Source organism: Chrysemys picta, chromosome 9, assembly GCF_011386835.1.
Source record: "Chrysemys picta bellii isolate R12L10 chromosome 9, ASM1138683v2, whole genome shotgun sequence".
NCBI classification, from domain to species: Eukaryota; Metazoa; Chordata; order Testudines; family Emydidae; genus Chrysemys; species Chrysemys picta.
In genome coordinates, this window is record NC_088799.1 from 52,086,252 (window position 1) to 52,107,164 (window position 20,913).

The following is a 20,913-nucleotide window of genomic DNA, read 5'->3' on the forward strand; positions in this document are numbered from 1 at the left end:
CTGTTTTTCCCCCCCAAATTCTTAAATTCTGCACCAGGTCCTTAGCTGTTGTAAATTGATGTGGCACCATTGACTTTAATGCAGCTATGCCAATTTATACCAGCTGAGAGTCTGTCATAGCGCTCCTGGTACTTCCCCCTGTGCAGTATTTCTGGGATCAGGCCCAAAGTTTGGCTACTTGGTTTTTCTTGAGCTGTAAAAAAACCTCTAGGGAAACAATGGTGCAGAAGGCTCTAGCTTGCAATATGCAAAATCCATCAGACCCACCCAGAAAGTGAATGGATATGAAAAATGCCATGGATCCTGAAGGTGGTAGCATTTCCATTGCTCACAAAGAGCAAATATGCAGTTAGTAGCAGAGAGGAATCAGAAATGAAGAGTGGTGACACAAAACTGTGTGAAAAGGAGAGACATGCGGCTGTGTTAGAGCATCATACTAAGGAGAGTAATGCTATATGTGGGAGTGGGAGTGTAGATGGGGTTAAGATGAATGGTACAGGCCAAACGAGAAGTGTTCTCTCCACACCTGTGCCCCAAGCGCACCTACACATGAGGGGACTGATTGCTACAGCAGCAGTTCCTGGATGCAAGCAGAGCATCCAGTTAGTGCTGTATGGCACAATAGGGTATGGCCAGGTCAGCTTGGGAATATGTCCCAGGCCCCATGCCTCCTGTACACTGACAATGGGGAGAGCATGGGGAACCCACTGGTTATTGTATGCTGCGTGTCCCCTTTGGTGCCCGCTCTGTAGAGCGAGCGAGTCTGTTACAGCTCTCCTCCTGAGAGCCTGTCTCTTTAGCTCAACCTGCAGAGACTTACGTGTTTAACTTCAGAGGTCCTGGTTCAATCCTTGGTGTCAGCCAAGATGGGGTGTGTCATGTGACTTCCTCACTCTAGCAGCTCTTCTCCCCCATCATGTTTGATTAAACTGTATTTTCAAGGTCTGGATCTCAGAGCTGAATGACAGGTTCAGGGTTTATAGTGAATCATAAAATGACTGAGTCAACAATGTGATGAAGTTGCAAGAAAGGCTAATATCATTCTAGGGTGTATTAAGAGGGTGCCATATGTAAGACACCGGAGGGAATAGCCCTGCTCTACTCAGCACTGGTTAGGCCTTGGCTAGTGTACTGTCTCCAGTTTTCAGTGCTGGACTTTAGGAAAGATGTGGATAATTTGGAGAGAATCCAGAAGAGAGCAACACAAATGATAAAAGATTTAGACCTGTCCTCTGAGGAAAGGTTAAAAATAACTAGCCACGTTTAGTCTTGAGAAAAGAAGACTGAGGGGCAACCTGGTAACAGTTTTCAAATATGTTAAGGTCTGTTATAAGGAGGTCAGTGATCAATGGTTCTCCATATTCACTGAATTTAGGCCAAGAAGTAATAGGCTTCATCTGCAGCAAGGGAGATTCAGGTTAGAAATGAGGAAAAACTTCCTAGCTAAAAGGGTGCTCTAGAATAGGCTTCCAAGGGAGGTTGTGGAATGCCCATCATTGGAGGCGTTTAAGAACAGTTTAGACAAACATCTGTCAGGGAGAGTCTAGTCTTACTTGGTCCTGCCACAGCACTGGAGGCTGGACTGTGTGACCGCTTCAGATCCCTTCCAGCCTGACATTTCTGTGATTCCATGATTGTACATATGTGCAGCCCCTTCTATTGAGAGTTTCATGCATGTACAATTACAGCCATGTGTGTTTTTGTAGGATCAAACCCTTAAATTGTAAATTCTTTGGGGCAGGGACCATGTTTTCTAAAGCACCTAGCTCACTTAGAGCACTGTGTGAGCGATAAATCACAAACAACCATAAAGAAACCCTAGCCCAGTGGTTCCCAATATCTTCCATACCAGGATTCCATGTTACACAGAATAAAGTTTCAGGACTCCCCTCTCATCTAGTCATAAAGAGAAGGAAGGAAGTCTTGACCCCTCGGTTGAGAACCCCTGTGCTAGTACACTTATATTGAGCTGGAAAGGAGCTTAAATTAATTAAAGCCACGGTTCTTTAGAGTTGTCTTGTTAACAGGATCAAGGGACAGAGGAAATGAGTGACTCAGACTCAGAGGGACGTGGGCTACTGTCAAGTTCTAGTAGTGCATGAGGAAATATTGTAGAGTATTGACTAACTTGCAACTGAGCACCACTGCCATGAGTGGCTGATAGTTTTCCCTCCCAACCCTCTGACCTTCATGATCCATTCAAAACAGCAATGTTAATAAAGGGAGCCGTATGTCCCATCCCCTGATCCAGTTCTTCAGTGTCAAGAGACTCAAATAAGTATAAGTGAAGGGTTCTTCTTTTGGGGCTGGTAAAGAGCGGTTGGAGAGGGAACATTACAGGACCAGGGATTGTGGCACATTTAAAAGATCTCAGATCAATATTATATTAGTGCCAGGGGAACATTGAAACACAGGAGTGAGTGCGTGATGAGCTTTGGAAGAGCTCAGATTTTCAAAGCTGTCTGTGATTTGCATGCCTAGCTCCTATTCAAATGAATGGAAATTGGGCATCTGAATACCACAGGCAGATTAGAACATAGTCTAAATAATTATCCAACAATTTGGGATTTGGTAGATTCTAGGGGCCAAAAGCAAAAGCCCAACAACTCAGAGTGGTGGTCCAGAAGCGCAGAGATGCTCTACAGGCGGCTCAAACCTCCTGTACAACTTCTGCATCCATACAGATCCCTAGGGATCCCTGAGCTTTGGGGATGTGTCCCATGGTCTATTCCATAGGGGAACCCCAGTTTGCCTTTGCCTATGGATTTTCTTGCCACATCTGTGACGCACTGACATTCAGTGCCCTCGGATTGCATGGACAATGTGCAGAATTATTGTTCACCTGGTTTCCACGCTGCCGCTGGATGTAGCCATGGCTGTGAGAAATGCCCTCTTTGCTTACAGTTGGTAAAAAGACTGCGCCCCACCCTGCTGGATTCAGATTTCATCATGGGTGACCTTGATAATTCTGTATACTAAGGTCTGAAACCACTGACCTTTGAAAAAACTTAGCTAGGAAGATTAGGGCTAATGAACTTCTTTAAATTTGCTAGGCCTGGCCTGCTACATTGCAAGAATGAAATAACAATTCACTGCAACATACACATATTGCTTACTGGCCAGGGTTACTTTAGCTTTTTCGGTCCCATGAGAAAAGCTGGGTTTCCCTGAAAACAGCCTTCACTCTGGCCACTTCACAAACAAATTTGTCCAGCCGGCTGACTGCCCCCTTCCTAACCAAAGGTGATTTGCCAGCTACCCAGCTAGCGCTTACAAAAGGATCCCATTGTGTCTGAGTCCCCATTTCAGGGCATGCCAAAATGGGTATTTCCTCAGAAACCTCTGTTCCAAACACTCTCCTGTTAATTCCATTCTCTATTCACTTGTTATTGCCATTAATACTTAACACATCTATCTTTCACTGGTGTGATATCCCAAGGGCTTTTTGTGCATCTTGTAGGACAGTATTTCTCTGTCAAGAGAGCGAGCCAGCAAATGTCCTTATATTCTCATTTTAGCCTAGAAATCCCCTGATAAAAAACTGCTTTGTTACTTTCAATCAATACTATCCATTAAGATCCATGTCTAACAGCTTTGAGTCCAAGTGAATAAATGAATGAGTGGCCTTCTGCTCTCTTAATCCTTTGGAAATGGTAAATGCACTGCTAAAAAGGGTTATTTGAGATCTCCGCTCTGTCTAGCTTAGGCACAGGGGTGGCTCATGCACATCGTGTATAAAAACAAAATTGCATGTAATTTTCATCAAGAGAGACAGAGAGCAAAGAGAAACATACCCTCCTTTGGAGAGATTAATAGCTGTGGGCCAGACCCAGAACTGGTGTAAGTCAGCTCCATTCATGTCCATGGAGTTGCACTGATTTCCACAGCTGAGGATCTGGCCCACTGATTACGCCTCATCTCCATTGAACAGGTTTCACACAGTATCATGTCTTGTTCTGCAGGTAATCTGAGGTGTAAAAGCCCAGGGCTAGCTCCTTTGCTGGTGGAAATCAGCATAGCTCAATGGACTCCAATGGAGATGGTCAATGGTGCAAGGCTGATTTACAGCTGCTGAGATTCCGAGTCCCAGTGCAGAAATGCAGCCCTCTCCAGATCACTAGCACAGCAGGAAACCAAAGAATAATTGTACTCTACAGCCCCACCAGATGTCCTATGGGGAGCGCCTGGCGTGACCTGTATTACACACACAGATATCCAGGCAATGTGGAACATGGGAGCAAAGTGATGCTATGCAAAATAAAGGGATGTGGTAGTACCAGAGCTCTCCCTCCCCTCTTTCGCTTCCTTTTTTTCACCCCCAGTCACAACATTTTACATCTTTTTGCAACCAAGAGCAGCACCGTGTGGATATGTCATAGCCGTGTGCACAACAAATTCAAGCACTGGGTCGAGGCAGTGGATGGTCCATAGCACATGATTCATTCTAATTCATGTTTGGTAAGCAGTGACTGTGTTCTCAGAGCTATGTCATATATAAATGAAGACATGATCCAGAGCAGTATAAAGCAGCTAGGGCAGGGCCTCATGACTGAATGTTTTATGTTCTGAGAAAGTAATTCAGTTGAAATCTTGGCCATAATATGGAATGACACAGAAATACAGCTTATTAACACGGTACATGAGACAGATTCACTCAGACGAAGCATATTCCCCACTCTTAGAAAGTCTCCTGGATTTGGAGCTGGTCAGAAACTTGATTTTCTGTTTTGCAGAAAATTCTGAAATTTGATAGGTGAGAAAATCATTCAGAATAGGAACAAAAAGCTGAAATTTTTGAGTATTCCAAAAATGTTGATTTGAGACCATCAAAATCTTTAGCTTCAATAATGTCAGATCATTTCATTTAGAAAGTGTTGAAATGTTTCATTTACATAAAGTAAAAATGTCTTGTTTGGATGGTGAGATATTTCATTATATTATATATATTATGTAACTAATAAAAGTCTAATATAACCCCCAAAATGAATTAAGCTAAACATTTTGACATTATCAAAAAGAAAAGAAAAAGTCAAAAGTTTGGGCTTTTTCCCTTGAAAATTTTATTGAAATCAATTCATTCCTGCAAAACAATTTGATTTCAACAAAATTTCATTTTTCAACAACAATCTGTTTTTTCAAAAAAAATTTCAGCTAGCTCTGCCTGCTGTTATTAGAGTCATCTGTCTGAGATAGGGTACTAATAAGTAAACTAATATCCAAATCCTAATGAAGAAAGAGGGCCAGAGAATTAAATTCGGCACTAAGTCTCAAATGCTTGATCTGGAACTTTTCTCCAGTTTTGACCGTTGTCCTGTATTAAATAAACAGCAGCATTAGCACGATGATTCTAAAACATGATGACTCTTGCATATCCCTCTACATTTATCCACAGACCCTTTCAGTGCATCTTATAAGGCTGAGGTTCAAACATTTAGAAACAAAAGATCTGACTTCGTTGCGCTGCTTCATTCCAACTGCTTGTGGGGAAGGAAGCAACCTCACTGGTGTCCCTGCTTTGCAGTAAAAGCCCCTGCTCCTTGGCCATGTGAGAGCTGGTTTTGGGGAATGTGAGTAGTACTCATCACACAGCATTTGTTTCAGGAGACAGAGTGTCACAACGCTGCTCAAACACAAGAGCTTTGAATGCTGAAGCAAGGCACAGTCTGTCAGAGCTGTGAAACTGTGGTAGTACCTAGGAGTCCTAGTCACAGGCCAGAACCCTACTGTGCTAGGTGCTGTACAAACACAGAACAAAAAGACAGTACCTGCCCAAAGCAGTTTAACAGAGAACTCAAGAGAAGTCTCTAGCAATGGTGCTGACACAGGAAATGAAGCCAGTCCAGATTATGTCCAAATTACAGAAAGCATTTAACAGTAAACAAGATTTTTTCCCCATTCCCTAGATGGGCAATATTCCATAACCCAGGAATGGGTCCAATACTCACCTAATTCCTGAATTATTATTAGATGTCATTATTGCTTATTATTTATTTACATCACACTGAGAAGACAGAAGTACTTAGCTCTGTAGAATGGGGGGAAATATGCATAAAAATTAATGGGCACATATTATTGTGGTGCTTCAGTGCTGCTATAGTTAAGGATGCATCAAGACATCTGTTTAAAGGTTGATCTTCCTAAATCCACTAAAATTGACATGCTTAGTTGGATTTTTTTGAAATTTGGTGTACCTCAGGAGAGTGAAGGATAGTGTTAGTGACCCAAACCTGGAGTCATTTGAGCCAGGGGTTCCAGAGATGTAAACCCCCTCAAGATAGCCATTAAAATAAGGTTCTAGGTGGTTTTTGGTTGTTGTTATGCCCAGAGCTAAAGATTAAACTATTATTATGAGTTAAAATGGTCTCAATCTGTTTAGCGAAGGTAGTGCATGACACCCACTAAATCTTTGGGGGACCCCATTTGAGAATGGTATTTAAGAAAATGTACGTTTTTACACTGTGTATGCAGCAATACAGAAAAACAACATTCCCACCATTTTATATGCTTTAAAGCTTGACACTTGTAAGTGCTCTAAAATCCGAATGGTTAATCGGATTGCTTTGAAGTTTGGTTGGCCTTGTGGGGACATAGCACAGCACCAGTGTTCTAAATTTGGGGTCATTTGATGAAGGGGTCTCTGAGTTACAGCTCTCCCAAAGAAATGAGTTTCCTTCTGCTGCCTGGCACTGTTAAACGAGAGGTACTAATGATTGGATGAATCACAGACCTCTTGATTGCTGTGAACTCACCCTTCAGTGAGTTGTCTAAGGATAAATTAATCACAACCCCTCACCTGAGAAACACAAAAGGAGTTTTGAACAGAGTGGCTGGAGGTTACATCTATTTGTGAGTTACGGATGTAATCAAAGTATTTGGGGTGGGGGTGGGGAATTAACCACGTGAATGCTTCCTGGGAGGTGAGGGGTAATGGGGATGGGTGATTGGGGGGGGAGGGAAGCTGCAGGATCAGGTGAATGAGGCATGGCACTCCCACAGCTCTGACAGTGCACCCCAACCCCCTGTCCTCCCCAGCTGTACCAGAGCACCCCAATTTTCCCACACTCCACAGCTCTGACAGTGCACCCCCCATCCTCCAAAGTCTTTGGGGAAAAACTAGACATATGAATGCTTCCTGGAAGGGGATGGATAATTAGGGGGTTGAGGAGTGGGGGAATGGAGGGAGGGGTTGGGGCTGCAGTGAGGGGAGGGACTTACGGGGCAAGGGATATATGGGTTTGGGTCTAGGGTTGCCAACTTTCTAATCGCACAAAACGAACACTCTTGCCCTGCCTTGAGGCCCTGCCCTGCCTCCAAGGCCCCACCCCCATTCACTCCATCTCCCCTCCCTCTGTCGCGTGCTCTCCCAGACCCTCACTTGCTCATTTTCTCGTCCACTATAATCCCTGGATCCTTTTCTGCAGAACTGCCACTTAGCTAGTCAGTCCCCAGCCTGTAGCGGTGCATGGGATTCTTCCGTCCTAAGTTCAGGATTCTGCACTTGTCCTTGTTGAACCTCATCAAATTTCTTTTGGCCCCATCCTCCAATTTGTCTAGGTCACTCTGGACCCTATCCCTACCCTCCAGCATATCTACCTCTTCCCCCAGCTTAGTGACATCCACAAACTTGCTGAGGGTGCAATCCATCCCATCATCCAGATCATTAATGAAGATGTTGAACAAAACCGCCCCCAGGACCGACCCCTGGGGCACTCCATGTGAGCTGGGTTTAGCGGGGAAGCGAGGCATTGCCCTTTTGGGAAGGTCTGAAGCCCCCCTCCCTGGCGCCCATATCTCTGGGGAAGACCTGCCCTTTTGCATGGGGAGCTGAAAGCTGACATACTTAATGCAAAACACCGGCTCTAGGGCACTCAGGAAAGGGTATGGGAACACCCAGTGAGATGGATGGAGCAGTTCACCCATCTCAGAGCTGTTGTTTCTGGCTGTATTCATCTCTTTGGTGTGTTCTCATTCAGCTGTGACCAACACATTGGGATGAATGGGCCAGGCATCTTTCAGAGCTTCCTGTGCTGCAGAGGATGTGGAGCCCTTTCCCTCCATCCTCCCTCTATCCTTCCTGTTTAAAGGACCATGCTCCTGTGTGCTCTAAAATCTGCATGTTTGCATGGATTTGCTTGCAAATAGCTATGCCTCGTGAGAGTATAGAGTAAGCTTAGAGACCCCTATCTAGGATCATTTGAGAAAGGAGTTCCGGAGATACAAGTCCTGAGAGGGGAAAAAAGCTGTTTTTCAAAAAGTTTCTAGGTGGGCTTTTGTGTGTGTGTGTGTGTGTGTAGAGCTGTGCATGGTGAGTAGCTTTATGCACATGAGGACCTTCGTCCCCAAAGTTCTCTCACTGAACTCTCAAATTTACTCATCTAGATTATGTGTTTGCAGGATCAGCGCTTTAGTTGGGAGTCAAGTATTCTCAGCATCTCTCCACAAGCATTCAGCACATGGCAGGGTCAGGTCCCAGGTATTTAAGACTATGCACACGATTACTTTACCCTTGCTAACTTCAAGTCTTACACAAACTTACACAAAGTTTAAGACAGCATCATAAAAGATCATGAGAGGCACACAATCATGAAGCAGCAGGGCTTAGAGAATCGAGCTTAGACTCAGAAAATATGGGTTCTATTTCTGGTTCTTCCTCCAACCTGACATATGTTACCTTTGGCAACGGACACAGGGCCATTTAAATCCCACTAGGTACCTATGTGCATCTTTAGACACCTAAACACCTTTACAGACCTGGCCTTTAATCTCTCATTGACTCTGTTTCCCCTTCCCCCATTTTCTATTTAGATTGTAAACTCTCTGGGGCAGGAACCATGCAAGTGCACAGCAATTGGTTTCAGTTGGGGTCTGTGATGGGCTACATACCCCATCTTGGTTCAAAAAGGGTTAATGTGGGCCTGAAAGGCCAATTAACCCACCTAGCTGCACCGGAGGGTGGGCCAGCTCCAGTTGAAGATGAATCTCAGCTGGGTGGCTGCTACGAAGGCAGAAAGTCTGGAGCAGAAAGAAGCTGCAGAAAGATACTCTGTACTAGTACTTCTTCTCTTGGTAGTAGAGAATGAAGGGCCCTGTGAGGAATGGGAAGGCTCCTGCGGGGTGGGGAGGGATGATACCTGCAGGACACAGGATTTATTGAAGCAAACTCCTGTGACTGATCCTGACACAGGGGCAGGAACCAGGTCTAATCTGGGGAGGAGCCCTGTTGATGTTTGATGCAAAGAGGCTGGGGAGAGGCCTGAAGGAAGACTAGTGGTAGGAAGAAGTCCAGGAAGGCAGCAGCTATGCATCTGATGGAGCAGATCTTGGCTGCTTGTCCTAGGGTCCCTGGACTGGAACTGGGTGTAGCAGGAGGGCCTGGGTTCCGGTACCAGCCACTGGGAAGGCAGCATCAACTCCCTGAGAGGGGATAAGAACAGTTGAAAGTCCTGAGAGAAGGGGGTGTAAGTCTAATGCCAACAGACCCCGGTCATCGGCAGGGAGGAACGAACCAGGGACCTCAGGAGCTTAGTGCATGAGCCTCTACCGCATAAGCTAAAAGGCAACTGGCTGTTAGCTAAGGCTGTAAAACAGACTCATTTTAGCTCTCTGTCTCAGTGGTCCTGGTGCTACTAGATGGGACAGAACACTACACCCAATAGGTGTGTGGGTTACATAAGGACCACAGGGCCCCCCCAGAGTTAAGGGACAAAGATCAGGTGTAAGGATTGGGACTATTATTTATATGGACTGTTTGTTACCCAAGAAGGGGTGGGACTAAAACATGACTCGGCTGGAGGGCCAAGCCTGAGAAGAAGCAGTCCACCACACAGCCAGAGTGACTGTCGCCAGGGCCACAAGAGGAAGAGCGCCTGCTATGGCACATCCAGCCAAGCGGGGCATGCCAGCGGGGAATCCACCCTTCTACAGGGCCTCAATTAATAATGTGTTGTTCAGTCCGATCTTTAAAGTCCAGTACACAAAAACATATACTCTTCCAAGGAATAAATCTATAGTGTTTATTTAACAGCACTTCGTTGTTTCACTAAACATTTTAGTTAGATACCATACACTGAAAATATAACAGCAGAGTAAGCTTCTTGAATAGATCTATTTTCTTTCTGATGCACTGGAAGCTGATTTCTCTAACTTGGTAAGTGGCTTGAATAGCTGAAAGGGCTCTGCCGCATTTTCTGAGCATTGAAGGTGAAAGAGAGAGGTACTCTTGTTTATTGGCACTCAAATACCTTTTTAAGCTTGCGGCCGCTGCTGTATTTCTGTCCAACACACAGTAATATGAAGTGGCTATACCTTCCTATTTGTCATCCTGGAGAACTTTCAACTGCTTTAACAATAACTGACTGTTCTACCTGAATGCGATCTGTGTTTGGTATTGATTCGAAACTGTGCAGTTAAGCACTAGCCTGATCAATACTTTATTATTCCTGCAGTAAATTCCTCCTTTGTGAATCTTACCCACATGGTATATATTAAAAAGTTTACCAGAACTTCATGCCATATTGATAAGGGTCAAATCAGGAGGCATCAATGGGGAAAAAAAAGATCCTGCACTGCTTTCCATCGCTACTAGCAATGTACTGTGCCAGTGGCATGCAGATGTGGAGTGTTGTAGTCCAATGGTGCTTAGATCACTTAGCTTGCTTCTTGTGCTGCTGTCTGCTATGGTCCCTGTTTGTTTGGGGTTATTAACTAAACAAATGTGGGTGTGGAACTTGGAAGTACTAAAACCATCTGGATCTTTTAAAACCTAATTAGAATTAGACATGAAATTCTGACAAGAGACCTGTGTGTGCATTAGAAGTAGGAAACAGGCTGAGAGTATGGATTTGTAACCTCCTAGTTCAGTTACATGTTGTTCCTGTAGTGGGATTCCCCTGGCTGGAATCTCACCTCCTTGTGGAGTCCCAGTAAAGTTCTCTCTCACTTAGTCCGGAGGTCTCTTAGCTCAAGTTGATCTCAGCTGGAGCAATATGATGTGAGGAGGAGAGAGAGGCAGCTCTTACACAGCGAGGGCCCAAGTCATTTGCAGGAGGGCTTTATAGGTCACAACCAGCGTTCTGTATTGGTCTAGGAAACAGACCAAAGAGCACATGTGCAATGTACTTGCTGTGAGAACTACACGGAGAGCTGCATTCTGTATTAGCCAGTTTCCAGGCAGTCATCAGGTGTGTAGCCCCTCTGAGAGCACATTGCAGTAATCCACTCTGGAGGCTACTGAGGGCTGCCTAACAGTAGTCAGCTTTGTACCTCGGTGCACACAGAAGAATGCCTGTGCACTAAGACCTAGCTCTGTAAGATTAGCAATACCCATGTACTGTACGTAACAATGAAACTGGAGTGTTTTGTTTTCTGTGCACTCATCTTTGTTTCTAAGCATCCCCTTTGTATACACCATGCAGCAGCCGTTTTGTTCTCAACATTCAGTGCAGGGTAGAGAAGGAACTTTGTGTGCTCTCTCGGGGGAACTTTGCTTTGGTGCTTTCTTGTTTTGTTGTTATTTAATACTTGTATTGCAGTAGCGTCTAGAGGCCAGACAGGCCAGGGCCTCACTGTGCTAGGCGTTGTACAAATATATAGTAAACTGCTGTCTCTGCCCAAAACAGTCTTAAGAGAGGAGACAAAACAGATGGGTGAGACAAACCAGCAGGTTGGGATGAGCGTTGGGGGACATGGGGTAATAAAAATATGAATATGCAATTCCTAATCAGCCGGGAGCTGTGAGCACACTTCACTGCCTATTCTCTTAATCTAGAATATCAACCATTCTGGCTACAAGTATCTGTTTGCTGTTCGAGTGCATGAAACAACCCCTCCTCCCCAGTCACATCTGGGCGAGTGAACCTTGGACCTTCCATACTAAATTCACAGGCTGTTGCCAGTTGAGCTAAAGGGGTCATGTTGTTAGCAGTAGTAGGCTCTTATCCTCCAGGCAAACAAGCCACAGAGGTGTGTGGTGGGAGGGGGGATGGGTCTGAGAATGACACAACACACACAGCTAAGCATCTGAGGTCTACATGCATCAAATCTTTTACAGGGCACTGTTGTGTAATGACTCTCTTCCCCCTTCCCATCATGGGGCTTTGCTTTCAACCTAGTCCCATGAAGAGTCACCCATTGGAAACTACAACTCCCAGAATCTTGGCCATAAAGGGGCCCCAAGTGTGCCGGGCAAGGCCTGCCTTTAAATGCCTGACACCCTGTTACACCACTACTTTGGCACTTACCCCAAAATACATAATGAGTGCAGTTTTGAGGGTGATGCTTCTCTATTAAAGGTTCCTTTCTGGCTCTACCTGATGGTTGTCCAGGTAGGAGTTAAGAATACCAAAGTACTTTTAAAACAAATGATTAGGGGGAAAATTTCAGAAACTGTTTTAATGAGTACACCTAATGCCCAAAGCTGGATGTGAGCTATTGACGAACTTATACAATAAGTACAATATACAATTTCTGAACCACCAGCATGTACCTTATTATAATAAATCACTTTGAGATTCCTGGAAGGCATTACAGAGCATAAACCCCGTTCTCTGTGGTCTGTATTCTTGAATGCACAAATCAGCGTTTTGTGTGTGGATCGAGGGGGAGGGATCCACTAGCTTGTGCGATTTCCCAAGCCACATGCAACTGCACCAGAAAATGAAACTTTTGTCAGTGTCTTTTCTCCAGGTGCTTTCCCATTCCCTGATGTAATCTGAACATTTTACTATTTGTGTCTTACTGAATAAAAGAGTGAAAATGTGATTTTTTTTAAAAATTGAAGGGTTTTTTTCCCCATTGGAGTGGTAAAAGCGTATCAAATTATGGTCTGACAAGGTACCCTTTTGAAAGTGAAGCATCAGAGTACATCAGATCTGTATCTTATCGCTGTATGAAATTGCATGTCTGCACAGTAGCGTTAGAAGAGGTTTCAGTTGGACATAAATTCATAGCATTGCAGGGTCTAAATAGAAAGCTTATTGAAGCCTAAATTGCAAGTGAACTATGTATGAACCAATTTCAATACTAATGAGCTGTTAGCCACATAGCTGCAGAACATTAGTAATATACTGCCGTTCATAGTGTGGGGCACTGTTCTCCCCCACAATGCCCGCTCCTAAATTTCATTAACCTTCAATAGGAGAGATGCACATGGATGAAATGGAGAATCTGCCACCTTTTCTCACCAAGGCTAGATGCCTTTTCAGAAAAAAATACTAGAATCAGAGAGTAGCTGAATAACTGTCATAACGCAGCACAGAATCATCATCAACCTCTTTCCCCTGCCATTAATTTCCTGCCAGCCCTCTTCCTGCCACATCTGTCTGCTCTCCCATCTTCCTTCCCCCTTGTTCCTCTTAAAGAAAGCAGCAGATATAGGACCGCTCCCTGCCCACCCCCCCTTTCCCACAGGGCTGGATGGAACAAGAGCTGAGCTGGTATCTCACCGTTCTAACAAACTTCTGAAAAAAACCTGGTTTTGCTAGAGCCTACCGTGTCATCAGGAGTGTTGCTCCAATCCCAACCCAGTAAGTCCTGTTTTCAAGATTGGACCCAGACTTGTGGACCAAACACATATGCCAGGTATTGCCAGCTCCTAGCATTCAGAAATCGAGAGTCAGGGCCTCCAAAATCATGTGACTGGCTTAAAAATCATGATTGATTTGTTTAAAAAAAGAATAACCTGTGGGTTCTCTTTATTTGCTTTCTGGTTTCTGAGTCTTTAGGAGTCATGATTTCATATTTTTCTGCAACTATGAGGGCTAGAAACTGATTTTTATTTTTAAATGAAAGCTGAGATTCTCAGGTAATCACCTGACTGTGGTAGCTGGGTCTTTAAGAAAAACATCAAATATTGTGAGACTTGTGCTAAAGGCATGAGTTGGCAACATGGTCATTCAGTCAATTATTTGATCAGAAACTAAAGTTAAGGTTGGCAAGTGGCAACAAGGTAGGTACTAGGACTGTTATGGGGGAGGGGTGGAAAATTCTGTAGAATTCTTCAAGTTTTTGACTGCAAATTGGAAAACCAAAATTTTGTAAAGCCAAAGTCTTTGATTTTTCAGCTGAAATCTTTTGGGTTTTGGCTGATTTATGGTAACACTACACATGTATGTGGAATTACATTTGAGGCTGATAAATGAGTCTTTAATATGTACCTGCATCATTTTTATGTTTCTTTTTCAACAGGATTTGCATATGAAGTTACTGTTGACAGAATACTGTGTGTATTGGATCAGAGTTCAGGTTGCTGGGTTGTGATGAAATATGCATTTCCTTGTATTTGCTAAGATCATCTGGAGGTGTGTTCTGGGGGTAGACTAAGCATTAATTTTAGCCTGAACTATTCATGTACATGCTTCTCAGGGCTTGGGCTTTGTAAATGATGGGACAGGTAACTATATACATTGCTGCTAGTTTGCAAACTTGACAGTTTTTTAAATATTAGTAAATTGCCCTGTCTTGTTTTGATTTCTTTTCCTCTTTTTTTTCATGTCAAACCCTGGAAGGAGTAGATCAAATTTGTTCTGCAACTGAATTCTAATGATGGACCATGGGCCAGGATTTCTAATGTAGGACTCTTCCCTTCATTCCACAGCAGAGTTCCCACTGATCTCAGTGTGTGAGGCTTGGCTTTTACATGGCACCTGAATGTATAGGTAATATTATTTAGTATGTGTCTATTGCCACATTCAGTTTCACCCAGTAGGAAAACCTGCTCCCTTTCAGACCACCACTCCTCCTGCCCTTTGGTTCTCTTCCTTCTCCACATTCCTTCCACCATTTTTCTTCTCCTTCATCTCTCTGCATTTCCTTTTCTGCAGCAATTCCCAGCCTATCCCTCCCCCACAACCATGGAATTCACTTCTAAAATAGTAGTGATCTAGTTCTTGGTAACATTTAAAAGACCCATTCAGCTTCGGTGTTAACACCTCAATAGGATTGATGGGGGCAGGGGATCCTTTCAGGTTCATTGTTTCAGGCTCTCTGCAAACTCAGACGGACAACAGTGCATCAGTTACAGTCAGTTCATATATGGATGGTTTTCTTCACAACCACTAGGGCTACAAGTTTTCTTTTTTTCAAAAATGAGAGTTTAGGTTCTTCAAATTTTGCATATACTGTGTGGGCTGCATAACTATTGTTTGAGCTAAATCCAGTTCCTGGGAAAAATGTATAGCTAAATAATTTATTGTATAAAGTGTTTAAGTAGGTCATAGATTATTAAATTAAAGGAGTGTAAATTGCTTGTTACATTCATAATGGCTTGTGCAGAGACCTGCCTTGTTTAATGCACATCTGACAGGACACACACACTCATTACGGCTCTGATCCAGCAAAGCATTGGGCATGTGCTCCACTTTGAGCATAGGCGTAATCCCGCTGAACTCAATGAAACTGCTCAAGTGTTCTGCTGGATCCAGAGCTGGAGATACATTCATTCCCTGTCCGGCCTACCTCTGCTTCAGAGGTGGGTAAATGTGCTCACAAATCATAGCAAATTAAGTGACACAACCAAGAATGAATGAAAATGCCCACACCACAGTATCACCAAACCAAGTTGGTGGACCTCCCTGTGCCTTACTTATCCCACCTGAAAAATATAGCTAATGAGAATGCTTTGCACTTAAATTGTATTTTCCTCATCTGTAGATAAGACACTTTACAAATGAGTGTTATTGCCTTATTGCACAACTAGAGTCAGTGCACCGGGTAAGATTTTCAAAAAAATAGGAGCCTGAAGGTAGGCTCCTAAATCCATATTTAAGGATGCTACATAAGTGGCATGGCTTTTCAAACCATTAGTATTTCCCATTGCCTGAGGAAGCACCTAGCTCTTTCATGGCTGATAGGAGGGGAAAGGTCTGAAGATTCATCATAGCTGATGGCAGAGGAGCATCAGCATCAGGAGAGGAGAGGGAGCCAGTATTACCCCTGACCGCAATGGAATTGTACCCAGGTGCAATCACATAGGTAGAGGCCTAAGTGCACTGAATTGCACTTGCCATTTCTTTGGTGCAAAATTATGCTCACAGCTCCATACAAGGGCAGCCTTGAGGTACATTTGGACATGAGTAATGCAGAGCCACGTTAAACACATTGAAAAGTGGATAAATACCAGGCAGGTAAAAATATCCTAGCAAGGCTCAGACCTTTGCTGTCAAACAGGAAATGGGATATTCATTAACCCTAAATCCTTCCAGTTAGGAACAGCATCCCATGAGGCACTGCAGGGTTGGCCATGGATACATGACTAAGTACAAAACGTTGAGAATCGATGAGGTCAACAAAACAGTTTCAGGCTGGAAAGATAAGCAGGAAAACCAATAGGAACATACCCTGGCTGAAGCTGACTCAAAGCTAATTATTACCATAACCATTCTAAGGAAAGTCATGTTTTCCCGGGGCTGGTTTTCCTATCGCTTCCTCAGAATGTTATCAGAGAGTGGATAGAGTCCTGCATAACTCAGAGAGAGAAAGAGGATTTCTGCTTTGAATTTTATAACCACTTCTGGCCATCACCTGACCAAGAAATGGCACTCAAAATCAGTAGGCACGGTTTCTTATCCACATTCTGAGCAAAGAATAAGAGAGACACCTGAAAAGCAGCTTGATTTTTGTTTGGAATGTTAAGGTTAATGATGAGCTGCCTGGCAGCTCGAATCACTGATTATACCCCTCTTGCCTTTCTGGTCTGTCAGCTCTAGTGTGTCAACCATCTGTGTGACCTTAAGTGCCGTCAGCTTTTGGATGTCAAACACACAGACCTTGTAAGGATGATTACAGGGACACTTAAGATTTAATATCTTCACGAATGAGTGAGAGAAACAGCTTAAAATAAGTGTCTGATAGTCATCAGAAATAAAGACAAAGATAATTCTGCAATATATAAACCTGTTGTGACTGGATCTAAAAAACTGAAGATTTGGCCTCCTTAGATTAGGATGTTTTGTATTGTCTGTCTATAAATACAAATTTCCTAAACACATTCAGTGAATCTAATCCTATCTGATGAATAATTCATATTATTTCAGATTGATAAGACAAGGACAGTGACCTAAAATTAAGGTTGGAAAACATAGGTGAGACCATCAGGAAACAATTCTTGGTAGTTGGAACAATGGAATATGAAACTAGACTCAGAAAATACTCAAAAATGTGTGTGGGGGGTGGGAGGGTAGGGGGGGGCAGGTTGTTTAGTCATCCATTTTTGGCTTGAGGTTTAAAGTTATGTTCCTAAAGCCAAATTTTGGCACCTAGGCCTTGATCCTAATATCTGTGAACTCAATAGACTGCCATAGACTACAGTGGGCTTAGGCTTCTCAGTCAGGAGTCTGAGCCAGACTTTCAAATGCACTAAACACCCAGAAGTTCCTGTTGAAGTAAGTGACCACTGCTGAGTTCTTAGCAGTCTAGAAAATTAGGCTGTTAATGCAGCTGATGGAAGGCGGCCAGTGGAACTCTGGGTGACCCAGTTGGCCATTTCTGGCTCTGTCTACAGTATAAACTGGTGAATAATCTGTTAACTAAATGAAGCCTTTGGTCATGACCCCAAATTCCAATCATTCCTCTCAGCAGCTCTCAACCCACAGCCTGTGGGCTGCATGTGGCCCAATTAGTGCCCAGCTGTATGCTAAAGGCTGCCAAGCCATGTGGCAGGGTCCAGGCCATTCGCCTGGCCTGGTGCGGGCCGCCCGCCCAGCCCCCCAGGGCTCTGCTCCTGGCCCCACTCTGTGGAGGGGTCTCTGGGTAGGAAGCGCTGGGAATAGGGGTCTAGGAGGAGTTGGAAGGGGGTATGCTGTGGTTCTCAACCTGTGGCCCAGGTGACACATTGTGGGTCGCATATGCAGCCCACAATGATAAATAGGTTGAGAACCACTGAAATTCTGCCAGGAACATGGAACTCTGAAAGGTTCCCTTTCCCCTTATATTGTGGGCAAATTTCTTGTGTAAGCTTGTGCAACTTCACTGAAGTCAATGGAGTGTTGCCAATTTACAACAAGAAAGAATTTGGCCCTGCTATGCTTTTAATGCACCATTCTGTAGGTAGAATGAAGGTGTGTGTGTGGGGGGGGAGGGGACACATCAGTTAAGCTGAAAAAAATATTTTTCTATATTTCCAGAAGTATTTTAGCTTAAAAAAAATTGACTTTTTTTTAAACCAAGCCCTGTGTACCAGAGCCTAAAATACACCATTGCTGTCTGTCTGAAGAGGCCTTTGGAAGTGAATGGAGCACTGATCACAATTAGCACAGAGCAATTTAAAATTATTTGAAGGGCTCTTACAATGTGAAGTGTTCCAATAATTTGTAATTACTTAATGTTTCACCTGCTCCGAATCCCATTTACTTCCCAAATCAACCTCTTGAAGGGAGTTGAAGTGGCACATTTCAAAGAGATCAGGGGAACCTGGAGTAGTTGCTAATTCTGGAAGCACTTCTGGAGCTTCTGCATATCAAATAGTTTCTATGGATGCAATCCCCCAATGGTCACTTGGGGATTATCTTCCAGTAGCAGACAGGAAAGGCAGAGACAATGTATGGTGAATAAAAATGTGACACTCAATACACAGTCTCCATGGAATCAACAGCAATTACAACAAGCATGCAATTAGGGCCACCTGGGAAAGTCCAAGGTTCTGATCAAAGCCAAAGGGGTTAACACTAGCTGAGCCCATGAAGCCAAATGAAAGGGACCTCTTAAGAAAGAGTGAGGGCAAGAAGTGATATATAAAGCCTATCAGCAACCTAAGACAATTCTTAATGGCTCACTGTATCCATTCCCATAGCCTTGCAATCCCTTCATTGCCAGGTGTGATATTCTCCTCTGGTGGAGGGAGGGATAGCTCACTGGTTTGAGCATTGGCCTGCTAAACCCAGGCTTGTGAGCTCAATCCTTGAGGGGGCCACTTAGGGAGCTGAGGCAAAATCAGTACTTGGTCCTACTAGTAAAGGCAGGGGGCTGGACTCAATGACCTTCCAGTTCTATGAGATAGGTATATCTCCATATTATATTATATTATATGGACTGGTTATCTGCTGGGCCTCTCCACTCCTTGACTCTGGGAGCCAGCCTTACCCTGCTCTGCTGTGATAACCCCCACTCCTGGGCTGTTCACACACAGCCTCTGGCATGTAAGCTGCTCCCAGCTACTTGCAATCGAATGACACTAGCCAATATCTCCGGTCCCAGACACAACCCTAGGAACCTCCGTCTTGCAGTGTCACGTTATGCCCGCTGGACACAGCAAGCTTATATGAGTTCATCACTTTAACAAAGAAATTGATATGTGCTGGGCTTGTTATCCCAAGAGGAGTCTCTGACATGCTTCAAACCAAGCACAATGGTAGAACAAACAAACAAATGTATTAACTACAAAGATCAATTTTAAGTGATTATAAGTCAAAGCATAACAAGTCAGATTTGGTCAAATGAAATAAAAGCAAAACACATTCTAAGCTGATCTTAACATTTTCAATGCCCATACAAACTTAGATGCTTCTCACCACAGGCTGGCTGGCTGCCCTTTAGCCAGGCTCTCCTCTTTGATCAGTGCTTCAGTCGGTTGGTGGCAGTGTAGGTGGGAGAGGAAGACCATGGCAAACGTCTCTCCCTTTTATCATGTCTTTTCTTCCCTCTTGGCTTTGCCCTCCCCCTTCAGAGTCAGGTGAGCATTACCTCATCGCAATTCCAAATTGACCAAAGGAAGGGGGGTGACTCATTCAAGAGGCCAACAGATCCTTTTGTTGCTGCCTAAGCCAGTGTCCTTTGTTCTTGTGAGGCTGGGCTGGATTTGTCACATACATGCCCTGATGAGATGTGAACTGCCTCTGTACTCTGGGAGAGTTTTTTCCTGGGCTTATTTTAAGCCATGAAGAAACATTTTCAGCCTCATAACTATATACATGAAATTATAACCTATAACATCACTATAACAACAATGCTCAGTGCATCATGAGCTTCCGAAGACACCCGACATGACAAACTTTGCATTGGCTACCACACTATCATTTTACAAGGATGAACATGGGGGTGCTGGGTGTTCCCCCGAGGTACAGAGCATCACAGCAGGTCAGCAAGCATGGTTTATGGGAGATGCATGCTAGTTATTTGGATCAGAATAGCATTGAGAGGCCCCAACTAAGATCAGGCTTTGTGAGAGACCCTCAAAGCTTTCTTTCCTGTTTGAAATATCACTTTGCCACTTCCTGCTCATATCAGTACCTGCCAGCAAAGGAGGAATGGAGACCTCATGTTTGTGCCCCAATCCGTTTATGGTCCTATTTTAGGTGGGACTCAATGAGGGGGAAACAAACCATAGGAGGGTCATTTGATGAGGTTACAAAGTTTAGGCCAAGTAGTGGCTCAATCTGGGCCTGTGAACATCTTGAAATATTGATGTGATTAATGAAGTCATGATAGACTTTTTTTAAAAATACATTTCACCCTTAAAAATGAAGATAACCTTCATAGAGCATAACATAAGCGTTTCTAGCCCTGCCCAAAAAGGCGCCGGGGGCTTATTAGTGGATGGTCTCAGCTGTCATAGAGTTTAAGGCAGAAGGAAGCACAAGATAAGCTAGTCTGACCTCCTGAATATCACTGGACACCATCCCCACCCAGCACCTGCACACTAAACCCAATAACTGACACGAGACCAAAGTTTTATAAACTAGCGATTATCTTTGAAAAGTCATGGAAGATGGGGGAGAGTCCAGAGGACTGGAAAAGGGCAAATATAGTGCCAATCTATAAAAAGGGAAATAAGGACAACCTGGGGAATTGCAGACCAGTCAGCTTAACTTCAGTACCCGGAAAGTAATGGAGCAAATAATCAAGCAACCAATTTGCAAACACCTAAAAGATAATAAGGTGATAAGTAACAGTCAGCATAGATTTGTCAAGAACAAATCATGT

At 43.9% G+C, this 20,913-nt stretch overlaps 1 protein-coding gene across 3 annotated transcripts in view; it reads right to left on the reverse strand.

Moving 5' to 3' along the window:
- The window catches only part of LOC135973347 (uncharacterized), an 80,318-nt gene extending 60,618 nt beyond the window's left edge, over positions 1-19,700 (reverse strand). For all 3 annotated transcript variants that reach the window (XM_065556227.1, XM_065556226.1, XM_065556224.1), the window contains exon 1: positions 19,503-19,700. In XM_065556227.1, coding sequence (XP_065412299.1) covers positions 19,503-19,594 — 92 coding nt within the window. In that variant the 5' untranslated portion in view covers positions 19,595-19,700. The remainder of the gene's footprint in view (positions 1-19,502) is intronic.
- Positions 19,701-20,913: the final 1,213 nt, after the last annotated feature.